General features: G+C 40.4%; 1 protein-coding gene across 1 annotated transcript; it reads left to right on the forward strand.

The window, feature by feature from the left end:
• Window positions 1-7955: 7955 nt before the first annotated feature.
• LOC130712499 (uncharacterized) lies at window positions 7956-10528 on the forward strand. Its single transcript, XM_057562331.1, has 10 exons — window positions 7956-7982; window positions 8081-8339; window positions 8453-8522; window positions 8802-8855; window positions 8949-9084; window positions 9175-9329; window positions 9430-9547; window positions 9656-9736; window positions 10038-10112; window positions 10238-10528. Exons 1-10 carry the CDS (start codon window positions 7956-7958, stop codon window positions 10526-10528), a joined length of 1266 nt encoding a protein of 421 aa, XP_057418314.1.
• The last annotated feature ends 7375 nt before the right edge of the window (window positions 10529-17903 follow it).

Here is a 17903-nt window from a genome sequence, read left to right on the forward strand (position 1 = left end):
AGGCAAAGCTCTAGAGGAAGCTGAGCCAGAGGAAGATGAACCAGAGGAAGAAGCTGGTCCCTCTAACTCACAAACTCTGAAGAAGAGCAGAATCACTGCAGCTCACCCTAAGGAATTGATTCTGGGTAACAAAGACGAACCAGTCAGAACCAGATCTGCCTTCAGACCCTCTGAAGAGCATGGTATGAGAGACTTAGCTCATTCCTTCTGGAGAATGAGTTTGTAAGGGGTAAAGTAGATACAACTCTGTTTTGCAAGACTTATAAAGATGATATCTTAATTGTGCAAATTTATGTTGATGATATTATATTTGGTTCTGCTAATCAATCTCTATGCAAAGAATTTTCCGAGATGATGCAGGCTGAATTTGAGATGAGTATGATGGGAGAATTAAAGTACTTTCTGGGAATACAAGTTGATCAAACACCAGAAGGAACATATATCCATCAGAGCAAGTACACTAAAGAACTTCTGAAGAAGTTCAATATGCTGGAATCTACAGTGGCCAAGACTCCAATGCACCCTACATGCATTCTGGAGAAAGAAGATAAAAGTGGTAAAGTATGTCAGAAGCTCTATCGTGGCATGATAGGTTCACTTCTCTACTTAACTGCATCTAGGCCAGACATACTATTTAGTGTTCACTTATGTGCTCGTTTCCAATCAGATCCAAGGGAAACCCACTTAACTGCTGTTAAGAGGATCCTAAGGTATCTGAAAGGCACCACTAACCTTGGCTTGATGTATAAGAAAACATCAGAGTATAAGCTTTCAGGTTACTGTGATGCTGATTATGCTGGAGATAAAACAGAGAGAAAAAGTACTTCAGGAAATTGTCAATTTCTGGGAAGCAATCTAGTCTCATGGGCAAGCAAGAGGCAATCAACCATTGCACTATCAACTGCAGAGGCAGAATATATCTCAGCAGCAATATGCAGCACTCAGATGCTCTGGATGAAACATCAGCTGGAGGATTATCAGATCCTTGAGAGCAATATCCCAATCTATTGTGATAACACTGCTGCAATCTCATTGAGTAAGAATCCTATCTTGCATTCAAGGGCAAAACACATTGAGTTAAAGTATCACTTTATTAGAGATTATGTACAGAAGGGCGTACTTCTTCTGAAGTTTGTTGATACTGACCATCAATGGGCAGATATCTTTACAAAGCCCTTAGCAGAAGATAGATTTAATTTTATTCTGAAAAATCTAAACATGGACTTTTGTCCAGAGTGAAGATGGATCAGAACCTCTGACTATGATACTTCTTGATCAGAAGATGTCTAGTCCAGAAGGTAACTCAATCAGAGTGTGTGTACCCACTGGTACTGACTCTGAAGCTGAGACAACAACACGTGTGTCAGAATTTCTGATGCATAGTTCCTTGTGCCCGTGTGACAGTCTGTTATGATTGCGTGTAGATGTGCTTCTCTCTTGTGTGTGATTGTGTATTTTACTGTTACTATCTATCTTTAATTTTCAACCGTTGATCTTAAAAGTGCTTTTTGAATCAACAACGGTTATTTGATAAAACCCACTATACACACACGTTCTCTTTCACTTCCGGTTTTTACTCTCGATCTCTCTGTTTTTCAAAACCGCTCTTCTCGATTTCTCTCTCGATCTCACTTCATCTTCCAACCTTCATCTTCTACCTCAAACTTTCAACCACTTCAAAATGGTGAGACAAACCAGAAGATCTACTGCAGATGCACCTCAGTTCCCTCACATGGTAGTTGGTCTGGCAACGGGTCAAAGGGGCCCTGAGAATCCAACTCAAGATCAAGTTCAAACTCAAGAACAGAGTGTTCCAATTGCAGAACGGGGCTGTGCCGTTCACTGCGTATTTGCTCCTGAGGAACTTCAAGTCCTGGCAGAATGGAGATTCGACCTCGACAACCTGGCTACAAATGGGTTTGATCTTCGTCTTGAAGTCCAAGCTCAAGGTTGGGGAAATTACTTCAACCGACTTCGAGGACCGATGTATGAGAAACTGGTAAAGGAATTCTGGAAGCACGCCGACTGCGATGATACTCAGGTGGTCTCTCACATTCTTGGAAGAAAGATCATCATCACTGAGAAGTCATTCGCGAATCTGCTAGGTGCAGACACTGCTTATGGGTTTCGTTTCCAACTCACGGAATCGAAGCTGAAACCCAGCACCAAGGACACAATCAACCAAGCCCTGTACACCACTTTCAAACCGGGCAAGACGAGTTACAAGGTGATGGATCTTCACCCCAAACTCAGGATCTGGCACAAGATCCTGCTTCACTGCATAAACCAGAGACCGAAGGGCAGTTCTCCAGACTACATCAACTTCAACCAGAAGGTGATGTTGTTCTTCATCCAAGATCAGAAGAAGATCTTCCTTCCCTACTTCCTGTTCTCCTACTTGAAGGAATGCATCCGGAAGTCTCGCACCACCGCCTCCATCAAGTCTGCAATCAAATATATCCCTTTTGGGAGGCTGCTCTCAGACTTTCTCATTGAAAGCAACCTGGTGCAAGATCTGGTTAATGCTGGATGTGTCGAAGATCTGAGCACAATTGTCAGTGATGTCTTCACTGCAAACTCTCTGAAGAAGATGGGTTTGGTCCAGAAGAAGATTGCTCCTGCTCATGAAGACACATCTTCTGAGATCAGAGGTAGAAGGATGCCTCTGAATGACTACCCTCTGTGGACTCAGGCAGACAATCCTGACGCCATCAGATGCTATGTTGAAGACCTCAGGGCTCAAGGATTCGAAATTGACCTTGATGATTTCGTCAGCAGACTGCCGCCAGCTCCAGAGTTTCCTTCTCCTCCCAAGAAGAAAGCTCAGAGGAAGATGGTTCTGGAAGAATCCTCTGAGGACTTTGATGTCCCTCTGGTCAAGAAGACGAAGAGAAAGCCTGATGATGGTGATAATAGTGATAGTGAGGATGGTCCTCCTAAGAAGAAGCAGAAGAAGGTCAGAATCGTGGTGAAGCCTACTCGGGTGGAACCAGCTGCTGAAGTGGTCAGAAGGACTGAACCTCCTGCCAGAGTGACTCGATCATCAGCACATTCAAGTAAGCCTGCACTTGCTTCTGATGATGATTTGAATTTATTTGATGCACTCCCTATTTCTGCTATGCTCAAACACTCCTCAAATCCCCTCACTCCTATTCCTGAATCCCAACCAGCCGCACAAACCACCACTCCACCACATTCCCCAAGATCTTCCTTCTTTCAACCTTCCCCTACTGAAGCACCTCTCTGGAATTTGCTTCAGAATCAACCCTCTAGGTCAGAAGAACCAACCTCTCTCCTCACCATTCCGTACGACCCATTACTTTCTGAACCAATCATCCATGAACAACCAGAGCCACACCAAACAGAACCACAACCCAGAACGTCTGATCACTCTGTTCCCAGAGCATCAGAACGTCCTGCTGCCAGAACCACGGATACAGACTCTTCAACAGCCTTTACACCTGTATCCTTCCCAACCAATGTTGCTGATTCTTCTCCCTCCAATAACTCTGAATCCATTAGAAAATTCATGGAGGTTAGAAAAGAAAAGGTGTCTACCTTAGAGGAATATTACCTAACTTGTCCAAGCCCTAGGAGATATCCTGGCCCTAGACCTGAACGTCTAGTAGACCCAGATGAACCTATCTTGGCTAATCCTTTACAAGAGGCAGACCCTTTGGCTCAACCAGCTCACCCTGTCCCTGACCAACAAGAGCCTATTCAACCAGAACCTGAAACCGAACATTCAGTGTCTAACCAATCCTCAGTTAGATCACCTCATCCTCTGGTTGAAACTTCAGACCCTCACCTTGGAACCTCTGACCCCAATGATCAAATGATTAACATTGGTTCTCCACAAGGTGCCTCTGAAGCTCATAACAGCAATCACCCAGCCTCTCCTGAAACCACCCTCTCCATAATTCCCTATACTCATCTCCAACCCACATCTCTCTCTGAGTGCATCAATATTTTCTATCATGAAGCCTCTTTGAGGCTCCGCAATGTGCACGGTCAGACTGACCTCAGTGAGAATGCTGAAAGTGTGGCTGATGAGTGGAACAATCTGAGCACTTGGCTAATGGCTCAAGTTCCAATTATGATGCAGCTCCTGCATGCAGAGGGAAGTCAGAGCATTGAGGCTGCAAAGCAAAGGTTTGCTCGAAGGGTGGCTCTTCATGAACAAGAACAGAGAAATAAGCTTCTTGAAGCCATTGAAGAAGCCAAGAGAAAGAAGGCTCAAGCAGAAGAAGCTGCACGTCTTGCAGCAGCTCAAGCTGAACAAGCCAGACTTGAGGCCGAGCGACTTGAAGCTGAGGCTGAAGCTCTTCGATGCCAAGCACTTGCACCAGTTGTGTTTACTCCTGCTGCTTCTGCTTCCATTCCAGATCCTCAAGCTGCTCAGAATGTTCCTTCCAGCTCTACTCAGACAAGCTCATCCAGACTCGACATCATGGAACAGCGTCTTGACATTCATGAATCCATGCTGATTGAGATGAAGCAAATGATGATGGAACTTCTGCGACGATCTGACAAACCTTAGTTTTAGGATCTCTTCTTTTTCTTTCTTTTTATTTAACGTTGTTTTATTTAAACTCTGTTTCTTTTTATTTACTTATTCTATTTTATTCGTTTGTGATTCTATATGCATATCTATATATATATTTGTATCACATATGTTTGCAAAAATCTTTTTTATTCATCATATTTCTATGTTTACATCATATTTCTTTACATCATAATATATAGAATGGAGGATCCCTCCTCATTCTTCTACACTCCTGGCGCTGCTCTGACCTATCTTTCTCCAGACGCTCCAGTCCATGCTGGATGTTGTTGAGGCTGACCTTTAGCTCATCCCTCTCCAGACTCTCTTCTGAAGTCTTGAGCTTCTCTTCCAAGATCTCTTTTTCTTCCATCAGCTTGAGTTCAAGCCGGCTGAGTTCTTGCACCTCCTCCACGAAGGCAAGAAATTCCTTCAGGTCTCTCTCCAACTCTGGACGCAGGTCCTCTTCCAGCAGTGTCCGTGTTAGCTCCGAGATGGTCGTTGTACCCTCTGGATGCCTGATGTTCAGGAACAAGTCCTCTTCAAAGGCCTTCTTCCTCAGCTCTTCTAGTGCTACGTTGTATGATGCCATTTTTTTTAACTGAAAATTGTTCGAGGTGTGAAGCTTACCTTTCTCTCCAACGCTTTATATAGGCTTCACTTTCTCTCTGAAAGTTAATGCTCCTACAGTTTCTCGAGGTTAAGTTCTTGGTAACTGACCCTTCTATTTACTCCCTTGGCCGGTGGTAAACGTTCTTCTCTCGCATTAACTCTTCTATTTATTTCGCCTAACTCTGATTCTTGCATCGTTTTCATTTTCTTTAAACTTAGACCTTCTCTAAGGGGGAGTACCTTGTACTTCAAGCTAAGTTTTTCACACCCCAAGCTTTTTGCTTATGACAAAAAGGGGGAGTAAACCCAGTTTTTGATGTGTAAGATGTGTTAGTGTGATTTATTTTTCTTTTGGAGATTTTAAGAGTTCCACCTTCATGACCATAGATGCGTCACTGGGCAAATACAAGGAATACATTTCACTTCTTCTGAAGTGATTATAAGTTGACTCTGATACCCAAGACTCTGATACCTTGTCCATGACTCTGATTACTTATGCGCTCTGATTACTCGATTTTCATCTATGTCATAAGTTTTTCACTCTGAACTCTTATATTATTTAGCTCAGAATCTAGACTTTACTAACGTTTTCATCAAGTATTAGATTCAGGGGGAGCTAAGCTCAGAATCAAGCAGTGACTTGAATGCAGAATGAGCAAGATAAACTATTCACATCAGGATAAGTATTATTCTATATCTCTAAACTCTGAGTGAATTCAGTTTAATGTTTAAGAATTGTTCATCAAAAATCTTAGTTTTGTCATCATCAAAAAGGGGGAGATTGTAAGATCAAGTTTTGATCTAGTAGTACAACTCTATGTTTTGATGATTACAAGTTAACATTTTGATATGAACAATTGTGGTACTCTAACGTGTTTTTCTGAGTGTGCCATTTACAGGCTCTGATCTCAACTCAATCTCACACAAATCAGAAGCACTGTGTATAAAGAGTGACCCAAGCAACGCTTTCGCATTCACCATGTTCAGTATGAACAGTGGAAAAGCTTCAGAAGTTCTGAAGTTATACAAACTCTGATGAGGACTCAGTCACTAGAAGCTCTGAAGATCCAGAAGTTCTGATAACCAAGAAACACTGAAGGTTCAGATGTTCTGATGGTGTAGAAGACTCTGAAGATCCAGAAGCTGAATAGTGGAAACTCTGAAGTCCAAAAGCAAGAAACTCTGAAGGCCATGTTCTTTCCTCTGAGTTCAGAATCAGAAGAAACAATGGTCAGAGGATTTGTGCTTTCCCTCTAACTCTGATCAACCGGCTTCACAAGTTCCAATACGAAGCATTCCTCTGATCAGAAGTCTCCTAGGTTAAAAGGTCAAGTCGCTATCCAAGTACAAAAGCAAGTGTACCTTCCTGACGACCTACCTAACGTTCTCAGCCACAGCAGAAGCTGGATTTTCCAGAACTGCCCTCCAACGGTAGCATTTCCCATGCATTGCTCAACCCTAATCCTTGGAGTATATATAGAGGCTGAAGATTGAAAGAAGCGGCCAGAAAGCAATACATACGCGCAAGACATATTCAAATTATTCTAAGCTTTCTTTCATCTGAAATTCATTGAGTTTACTATTAGCTTTTTAGAAGCAAATCTCTTGTAAACAATTCTTTGATAAACAGTTTGTTTAGTTCCTTTAGGAGATCAAGGTTGATCGGATCCTAGAGAAGACTAAGAGAGTGAATCTTAGTGTGAGCTAAGTCAGTGTAATTGTTAGTCACTTGTAGGTTTCAAGTGCAGTTGTAACTCTTACCTGATTAGTGGATTGCCTTCATTCTAAGAAGGAAGAAATCACCTTAACGGGTGGAATGGAGTAGCTTGAGTGATTTATCAAGTGAACCAGGATAAAATCCTTGTGTGCTTTTCTATCTCTTATCTTTTGCACTTAAGTTCTCGAAAGATTTGTCAAAATCTTTAAGGTGGAAGTTTTGTACTGAAAACGTTATTCAAACCCCCCCTTTCTACCGTTTTTCATACCTTCAACCTCCCCTATCTGTTGACATCTATTGACCTACTATCCTCTTCCATTCTCCTAATTCGACGCCTGTACTCCTTAATGAGAAAGATCTTTTGTTCACAATCACTGTTACTTAAAGGCAGACTTAGTTGCCGGATGTTCGTCTACTTCTCTTGGTTGGTTATAAGGTTGGAAGATCATCATCTTTCTGGGTACAAATAGAATGTTTCCTAACGATGTTTCCGACGATGTCGTAACCAGATGTAGCAGATAATTCCTGAATCAATCACTGTTTGCGTATCTTCTTATTTTTTTTTCTGCTTAACACTAGAGTCTATTGCTGAAGCATCATTACCTCTACTCCAATTCTCGATTTTATGTACATTTTTTATACTTTCATCCCCCATTTTCTGGAATCAGTAAGGGTTGGAATTTGATCTTGCCAACGTTTCGGAAGATCTTCATGTCCTTTGTGATGCAAGAAGCCCTCCAGAACCGACAACTCATTGACCTCAACTTTTGACAGTTTTGAACAAGTTTGAGGTGTATTTGTTTGTTTAATTTACTACTCAAGTAAATTGAATTGTCATTCTCATTTGCTATAAATACCATACATATGTTTCCAATTCATTCATACTTGTCTGAGTTCTCAAAACTCATTTTCTTTCAAATTTGCTTATGTGATCAATTTGCTTAACGTCTAATTGATACTCGGTTGTCAACCATTGACCATGTTTCCTACATTCATCAACAGGGTCGATCCTGGAGCATCAAGGTTTGTGCTATTGCTGTGTGGAGAATTCCATTTGATCGTGTTACACGAAAACCCTCCTGCATGGACATGATCTTGATGGACAAATTTGTAAGTTGAAATCCCTCCATCTTCACCATTTATGGACAGTTTACAAAAGTAAATATTGTGTTGTTTTCTTCACTTATAAGTTTTCTCTATTTTGTTAGGGGACCAAGATACAAGGTTCTGTGTGCAGAAAGCATCCAACTATTTGTGCTATGCTGGATGGCAGAGTGTACAGGATCTTTAATTTCAAGGTTGTTTTGAATGATGATATTCGACTAACCCCACATGAATTCAGATTGATCTTCCATACCTGCACCATCATTGTTGAAAGTTTTGATGTCCGCATCCCTCGAAATGGCTGGTCCTTTTACAACACTCAGATAATTCGTAACATGAGTGATGAATTTACCCACTTGATTGGTATGCAGAAGCCATATTTCATTAAACATCCTCCAGTTCAATCATTTATGTCTTAGAAGTTTCATATTATTTAAAGAACTAACACAACTCTAATTCTTATAATTTCTCTTCAGATTGTTTGGGAGTTATTTCTGTTGCCTCTCATGAAAAGCTTTTCATAAAAGACAGTCAGCTCACTAAGATGTTATTTATTGATATGCAAGACTAAATGTATTTTTGTCAAATTAATTTATGGCTTACATTTAGTAAATTCATTATGATGAACTTACACCTCAACCACCTCATATCTTAGGGGGGAAATTAGATGTACACTGATTGGGAGTCTGGTAAACATTGTTGTTGAGTATTTGGCTTCCAACTGGATTTTGAGACCTGTAATTCTATTACAGTTTGTTAAGGTCAAGAGCTTCAGAGGTTTGTTCAAACTCTTTTGAATAGTATTCACAATTCTTCTACCCACAGTTCCAAAGTTCACTTCAACCCAGATATTGAAGAAGATGTTGAGTTAACTCAAAGGTATAAATGATTTACTACATCATGATTAATCTTTTTTTTACAACAACTCTTATAGCACTATCTTTTACCTTTATTTGACTATTCTATATGCAGAATGGATGTTCTTGGTTTTAATTACCATGGACTTGTTGGTTTTATTCGACCCAATGACTCTAATCTGAGTCTTAGGGATGATATGCTGAATGCTCACCTTAGGAAAACATTAACTCAGCTATTGGACAACAAAGAGGTGATCAACTTCACATTTCTGTAACTTTGCTCCATTATTTGTGTTTTAGATCATTGGTTTTGTATCTACTTTAACTACTTCAATATTCAGGGAAGGATATTGATATTTTATGCTTCAATGGTTGGAGTCCTTAGGGATGGACAATGGTTTTACCCATCATGCAGATGTTATAGTGAACTTAGAATCAATGGTGTTAAATATGATTGTCTGAAGTGTGGACGCATCACTGATAAAATGATTAACAGGTATGTAGTAAGACTTCAAATTTTATAAACTTATTCAATTGTTAACCTTATGCTTTAGTTACCTAATGATTTTACACGTTGGTACTTATACTTTTTACAGGTTTCGGTTCAAAGTCAAAGTATTCAAAGGTGTTGACAGCGCTGTTTTTGTTCTATATGATCCTGAGGCAGAGTTACTTACTGGTTTATCCTGTGAAGAATTGATGAATTTCATTGAAGTATTCTCTTCTTAATTCTTGATTTTAAATTAGTGTTTCCTCTCTTATTTACACAATCTGTACAACTGTTCTAAAATTTATAACAAAACATTTTCCTTTACATTTTAGCTTGAGAAGAAAGTGATTCTAGAAGGAGAGTGTCCTGATGGTATTGAAGACCATATAGCTGGGTTAGAGATGCTTTTTAAGGTCCAGAAAAAAAGTTGGGATGTTGTATGGAAAGGATGGTTGCTTTGAGATTATGAGGATATGCACTGATTTAGACATCATTACTATGTTCCATTACCATGATGCCATAGTTACACCCAAAAGGTTAATTGTTAAATAAATGATGTTTTACTGTCTTTTAAACTTAACACATGACTTATTTTATTTATTTTCACACTAGCATTCCCAATAGAATAGCATGGTAATTATTTGGAGTAATTCATCCTCTTTTTTCTATAAAAAATTCATATTATTTGTACTCATTTATGTGGCTGCAAAACAGGCAAAGTTCATACCATCTTTCACTAAGATGGGAAATGCTGAGGGGAGTTGTTTGACATTGAGTGACAAGGGTCATGTATTATCTGAATCTCATACTATTGAAAGAGGTGATCGTCACCTGCGAAGGAAGTTGTTGATAGATTTTGAGTCAGAAGATGAGGATGTTGATGCTGCTGAGGTAGCTGCTGCTGAGATTGATAGAAACTTAGAAAGAAACATCTTGTTGATAGTGTGATTGATCTAAATGATGATACCAAAGCACAAATTGCTGAAATTGAAACTAAAGATGTTGGCGAGACCAAATCTTTATCTGCAGATGGAGGCAGAGATGTCACCAATGATGGTTCTCCTAATTCTGTTGAATGTGAAGTACCTAAATCTGGAGTCCCTTTTGCTGGGAAGGAGCTGATTGATTTAGGATTTGATGATGAAGACATTACTCGCATAGTGTTTGAAGAAGAAATCATGGAAGACAACGATTCTTCTGAATGAGAAGACATGGTTGATAACTTGGATGAATGTGGTCTTAAATATAAGGTGAAGATTGAACCTGTTGATGATGATAATGATAAACTGCTGAAGAAAGTTGTTGAGGATGATGATGTGATTGTAATATCAGATGATGATGAGGTGGTTGTAATCTCAGATGATGAAATTGCTCCCTAAGCTTCGCTCTACTTATTACTAGGAAGTTTCAGACTATATGTAGTCTGCTGTGCTGACAAAGGATGCAGATTGTCTTCCATGACAACAGCCAAAAATCTTTTTGCGTATAATATTAGTAGGATTAGTAATGGTGTCAACTTCAGTCCTTCCTTTTTGATGCATGAATTGGAATTGGTCACTGTACTATGACCACAGTTACACATTCCAATGCAATGCTTTTATTTTTATCTATTATTGTAATCCATATGCATCTTTATGGTGTAACTGGTATATCCAGTAGATGCTGTATTGTGAACCTATCTATCTATGCAATGGTTTCTTTATTATATAGATGTTTTCATTCTTTATCATTCTGTCTTGAAGCATTTAGGTTCTTTTTTTTATTGAACTGAGATATGTATCTAATGGTTGATACAACTTCAACAAAAGCACAATTTCTACACATCTTTTGTATTGATAGATTTACACACCATTCTAACATTCAGTTAATGTTACTATAATACTTTAGATATATGTCATCTAGATGCTCTTTATCTAATCATTAACTCTTAAAATCATTGACTATACATTCCATACACACTTCATAAATAAAGGCTCCAATGCTTTAAGTGGTATGAATTGAAATAAGTCAATTTTTTTTTAGAGAGATATAGAGAGAAGTGTTTGCTGTTTTTCAAATGTTATGTTGTTAATCTGATCCTTATGGATTTAAATTTACTTTCTTTTGAAATCGTCTTGATATATTTGTTTGACTAGGTATGGACGAGTTTGTTAATAGGTTTGGGACCAACTATTGTAAAATTTGGAGTTTGATTCATCATTTAAAATTATAAGATACAGAAGATTTTTGTTATGATATATATCATATTTAGCTCCTTGAGTTATATTATTTTATTTTGGTTTTAAATCATCTATATTTTGACATGTAATCAAAGCTACTGTTTTTAAAATCAATATCTTCTCTATTAGAGAAACTTTATTATAAATATATGCTAGGGTATTTTACTTTTGGCAACAAAATTTGGTACTTGATATCTTTGCATAAAATGGGTTGTACTACATCTATGTAACCATAGCTATATCAACACTAAATATAATAGTATTTAGAGGTCTAGACTACCACTATCCCTATTCCATTGCTCAGCCACATCAATATATAGTGAAGGTATGAAAAACGGTAGAAAGGGGGGGTTTGAATAACGTTTTCAGTACAAAACTACCACCTTAAAGATTTTAACAAATCTTTTCGAGAACTAAGTGCAAAAGATAGAGATAGAAAAGCACACAAGGATTTTATCCTGGTTCACTTGATAAATCACTCAAGCTACTCCAGTCCACCCGTTAAGGTGATTTCTTCCTTCTTAGAATGAAGGCAATCCACTAATCAGATAATTGTTACAACTGCACTTGAAACCTACAAGTGACTAACAATACACTGACTTAGCTATCACTAAGATTCACTCTCTTAGTCTTCTCTAAGATCCGATCAACCTTGATCTCCTAAAGGAAAATCAAACAACTGTTTGAGGTTGGTGTTTACAAGGGTTTGCTTCTGAATAAGCTGAGTGTAAACTAAATAAATTACAAGATGAAAGAAAGCTTAGAATGTTTTGAATATCTTGCGCGTGTTGCTTCTTCTTAGTTTCTTAGCCGCTTCTTTCAATCTTCAGCCTCTATATATACTCCAAGGATTAGGGTTGAGCGTTGCATGGGAAATGCTACCGTTGGAGGGCAGTTCTGGAAAATCCAGCTTCTGCTGTGGCTGAGAACGTTAGGTAGGTCGTCAGGAAGGTACACTGCTTTTGTACTTGGATAGCGACTTGACCTTTTAACCTAGGAGACTTCTGATCAGAGGAATACTTCATATTGGAACTTGTGAAGCCGGTTGATCAGAGTCAGAGGGAAAGCACAGATCCTCTGACCATTGTATCTTCTGATTCTGAACTCAGAGGGAAGAACATGGCCTTCAGAGTTTCTTGCTTCTGGACTTCAGAGTTTCCACTATTCAGCTTCTGGATCTTCAGAGTCTTCTACACCATCAGAACATCTGAACCTTCAGTGTTTCTTGGTTGTCAGAACTTCTGGATCTTCAGAGCTTCTAGCGACTGAGTCCTCATCAGAGTTTGTATAGCTTCAGATCTTCTGAAGCTTTTCCACTGTTCATGCTGAACATGGTGAATGCGAAAGCGTTGCTTGGGTTACCCTTTATACACAGTGCTTCTGATTTGTGTGAAATTGAGTCAGGGTCAGAGCCTGTAAATATCACACTCAGAAAAACACGTTAGAGTACCACAATTGTTCATATAAAAAGGTTAACTTGTAATCATCAAAACATAGAGTTGTACTACTAGATCAAAACTTGATCTTACAATCTCCCCCTTTTTGATGATGACAAAACTAAGATTTTTGATGAACAATTCTTAAACATTAAACTGAATTCACTCAGAGTTTAGAGATATAGAATAAGACTTATCCTGATGTGAATAGTTTATCTTGCTCATTCTGAATTCAAGTCACTGCTTGATTCTGAGCTTAGCTCCCCCTGAATCTAATACTTGATGAAAACGTTAGTAAAGTCTAGATTCTGAGCTAAATCATATAAGAGTTCAGAGTGAAAAGCTTATGACATAGATGAAAAACGAATAATCAGAGCGCATAAGTGATCAGAGTCATGGACAAGGTATCAGAGTCTTGGGTATCAGAGTCAACTTAGAATCACTTCAGAAGAAGTGAAATGTATTCCTTGTATTTGCCCAGTGACACATCTATGGTCATGAAGGTGGAACTCTTAAAATCTCCAAAAGAAAAATAAGTCACACTAACACATCTTACACATCAAAAACTGGGTTTTACTCCCCCTTTTTGTCATAAGCAAAAAGCTCGGGGTGTGAAAAACTTAGCTTGAAGTACAAGGTACTCCCCCTTAGAGAAGGTCTAAGTTTAAAGAAAATGAAGACGATGTAAGAATCAGAGTGAGGCGATAAAAAATAGAAGAGTTAATGCAAGGGATGAACGTTTACCACCGGTCAAGTGAGTAAATAGAAGGGTCAGTTACCAAGAACTTAACCTCGAGAAACTGTAAGAGCATTAACTTTCAGAGAGAAAGTGAAACCTATATAAAGCGTTGGAGAGAAAGGTAAGCTTCACATCTCGAATAATTTTCAGTAAGAAAAATGGCATCATACAGAATGGCATTAGAAGAGCTCAGAAGGAAGGCGTTTGAGGAAGATATGTTCCTCAATATTAGGCATCCCGATGGTACAAAGACCATACAAGAGCTGACGAAGACACTGCTTGAAGAAGATCTTGGTCCAGAGATGGAGAAAGATCTGAAGGAGTTCCTCTGCTTCGTGGAAGAGATTCAGGAGCTTTGCCAGCGGGAGCTGAATCTGCTGGAAGAGAAGGAGACTGTGGAAAATAGACTCAAGACGACAGAAGAGAGTCTAGAAAAAGATGATCTGAGCATCAAACTTGGAAACATAGAGTATGCATTGGATCGTCTGGAGAAGGAAAGAGTGGAGCAGCGCCAAGAATGCAGAAGAATGAGGAAGGATCCTCCATTCTAGATATAGGGAATAATGTATGATGGAAAGAATTATGATGTAAACATAGATCAATTATGAATAAAACAGGTTTTGCAAACATATGTGACACAATTATATATAGATATATGCATATAGAATCACAAATGAACAAATTAAAGTAAGTAAATAAGTAGAGTTTAAATAAAACAACGTTAAATAAAAAGGAAAAGGAAGAAAAAAAAGAGATCCTAAAAACTAAGGTTTGTCAGTACGGCGCAAAAGTTCCATCATCATGTGCTTCATCTCAATCAGCATGGATTCATGAGTGTCAAGACGTTGTTCCATGATGTCGAGTCTGGATGAGCTTGTCGGAGTAGAGCTGGAAGGAACGTTCTGAGCAGCTTGAGGTTCTGGAATGGAAGCAGAAGCAGCAGGAGTATATGGAACTGGTGCAAGTCGCTCTGCCTCAGCTTCAGCTTCAAGACGTTCTGCCTCAAGTCTGGCTTGTTCAGCCTGAGCTGCTGCTTGACGGGCAGCTTCTTCTTCTTGTTCTTTCTGTCGCTTGGCTTCTTCAATGGCTTCAAGAAGCTTGGTTCTCTGTTCGAGTTCATGAAGAGCCACCCTCCTAGCAAACCTTTGCTTTGCAGCCTCAATGCTCTGACTTCCCTCTGCATGCAGGAGCTGCAGCATAACGGGAAACTGAGCCACCAGCCAAGTGCTCAAATTGTTCCACTCATCAGCCACATTTTCAGCATTCTCACTGAGGTCAGTCTGACCGTGCACATTGCGGAGCCTCAAGGAGGCTTCATGATTGAAAATATTGATGCACTCAGAGAGAGATGTGGGTTGAAGGTGAGTATAGGGAACGATGGAGAGGTTGGGTGCAGGAGAGGCTGGGTGATTGCTGCTATGAGCTTCAGAGGCACCTTGTGGAGAACCAATGTTAATTATGGGAGCATTGGGTTCAGAGGTTCCACGGTGAGGGTCTGAAGTTTCAACCAGAGGGTGAGGTGATCTAACCGAGGATTGGTTAGATACTGATTGTTCAGGTTCAGGGTCTGGTTGAATTGGCTCTTGTTGGTCAGGGACAGGGTGAGCCTGTTGGACTAAGGGGTCTGCCTCTTGGATAGGATTGGCCAAGATAGGTTCATCTGGGTCAACTAGACGTTCAGGTCTAGGGCCAGGATATTGCCTAGGGCTTGGACAGGTAAGGTAATGTTCTTCCAAGGCAGATACCTTCTCTTTCCTAACCTCCATGAATTTTCTAAGTGATTCAGAGGTATTGGAGGGAGGAGAGTCAAAGACATTGGTGGGGAAGGATACAGGTGTGAAGGCTGATGAAGAGTCTGTATCCGTGGGTCTGACAGCAGGACGTGCTGATGCTCTGGGAGCAGAGTGATCAGACGTTCTGGGTTGTGATTCTGTTGGTTTGGGTTCTGGTTGGTTTTGGATGATGGGTTCAGAAAGTAATGGGTCGTATGGAATGGTGAGGAGAGAGGTTGGATCTTCTGACCTAGAGGGTTGGTTCTGAAGCAAATTCCAGAGTGGTGCTTCAGTAGGAGAAGGTTGAAAGAATGAAGATCTTGGGGAATGTGGTGGAGTGGTGGTTTGTGCGGCTGGCTGGGATTCATGAATAGGAGTGAGGGGATTTGAAGAGTGTTGGAGTAAGGCAGAAATTGGGAGTGCATCAAATAAATTCAAATCATCATCAGAGGTAAGTGCAGGCTTACTTGTATGTGCTGATGATCGAGTCACTCTGGCAGGAGGTTCAGTCCTTCTGACCTCTGCAGCAGCTGGTTCCACCCGAGTAGGCTTCACCACAATTCTGACTTTCTTCTGCTTCTTCTTTGGAGGACCATCCTCACTATCATCACCATCATCATCATCAGGCTTGCTCTTCGCCTTCTTGACCAGAGGGACATCAGATTCCTCTGAGGATTCGTCCAGAACCATCTTCCTCTTGGTTTTCTTCTTGGGAGGAGAAGGAAACTCTGGAGCTGGTGGAAGTCTGCTGACGAAATCATCAAGGTCAATCTCGAATCCTTGAGCCCTGAGGTCTTCAACATAGCATCTGATGGCTTCAGGATGGTCTGCTTGAGTCCACAGAGGGTAGTCATTCAGAGGCATTCTTCTTCCTCTGATCTCAGAAGATGTGTCCTCATGAGCAGGAGCAATCTTCTTCTGGACCAAACCCATCTTCTTCAGAGAGTTGGCAGTGAAGACATCGCTGACGATTGTGCTCAGGTCCTCTGTGCAACCAGTCTCGATCAAATCTTGCACCAGGTTGCTTTCAATGAGAAAGTCTGAGAGCAGCCTCCCAAAAGGGATATATTTGATGGCTGACTTGATGGAGGAGGTGGTGCGAGACTTCCGGATGCATTCCTTCAAATAGGAGAACAGGAAGTAGGGAAGGCAGATCTTCTCCTTGTCTTGAATGAAGAACAGCATCGCCTTCTGATTGAAGTTGATGTAGTCTGGAGAACTGCCCTTTGGTCGTTGATTGATGCAGTGGAGCAAGATCTTGTGCCAGATTCTCAGTTTGGGGTGAAGATCCATCACTTTGTAGCTCGTCTTGCCCGGTTTGAAGGTGGTGTACAGGGCCTTGTTGACGATGTCCTTGGTTCTGGGTTTCAGCTTCGATTCCGTCAGTGAGAACCGATACCCATGAGCAGTTTCTGCACCTAGCAGATTCACGAAGGACTTCTCCGTGATGATGATCTTCCTACCCAGGATGTAAGAAACCACCTGAGTGTCATCACAATCAGCGTGCTTCCAGAATTCCTTTACTAGCTTCTCAAACACCGGTCCTCGAAGTCGATTGAAGTAGTTTCCCCAACCTTGAGCTTGGACTTCAGGACGGAGATCAAACCCATTTGCAGCCAAGTTGTCGAGGTTGAATCTCCATTCTGCCAGGACTTGGAGTTCCTCAGGAGGAAAGACACAGTGAACGGCACAGCCCCGTTCTGCAATAGGAACAATCTCCTCTTGAGCTTGAGCTTGTTCTTGTGCTGGGTTCTCAGGACCCCGTTGACCCGTTGCCAAACCGACTACCATGTGAGGGAACTGAGGTGCATCTCTTCTGGTTTGTCTCACCATCTTGAAGAGGTTGAAGGTTTGAGGTAGAAGATGAGGTTTGAAGGATGAAGAGAGATCGAGAGAGAATTCGAGAGAAAGGCGGTTTGAAAAACAGAGATTGCGAGAGTGAAAACCGGAAGTGAGAGAGAACGTGTGTGTATAGTGGGTTTTATCAAATAACCGTTGTTGATTCAAAAAGCACTTTAAGATCAACGGTTGAAAATTAAAGATAGACAGTAACAGTAAAATACACAATCACACACAGAAGATAAGCATATCTACACGCAATCACAACAGACTGTCACACGGGCACAAGGAACTATGCATCAGAAATTCTGACGCACGTGTTGTTGTCTCAGCTTCAGAGTCAGTACCAGTGGGCACACACACTCTGATTGAGTTACCTTCTGGACTAGACATCTTCTGATCAAGAAGTATCATAGTCAGAGGTTCTGATCTATCTTCACTCTGGACAAAAGTCCATGTTTAGATTTTTCAGAATAAAATTAAATCTATCTTCAGCTAGGGGCTTTGTAAAGATATCTGCCCATTGATGGTCAGTATCAACAAACTTCAGAAGAAGTACGCCCTTCTGCACATAA

Source organism: Lotus japonicus, chromosome 4, assembly GCF_012489685.1.
Source record: "Lotus japonicus ecotype B-129 chromosome 4, LjGifu_v1.2".
Classification (NCBI taxonomy): Eukaryota; Viridiplantae; Streptophyta; class Magnoliopsida; order Fabales; family Fabaceae; genus Lotus; species Lotus japonicus.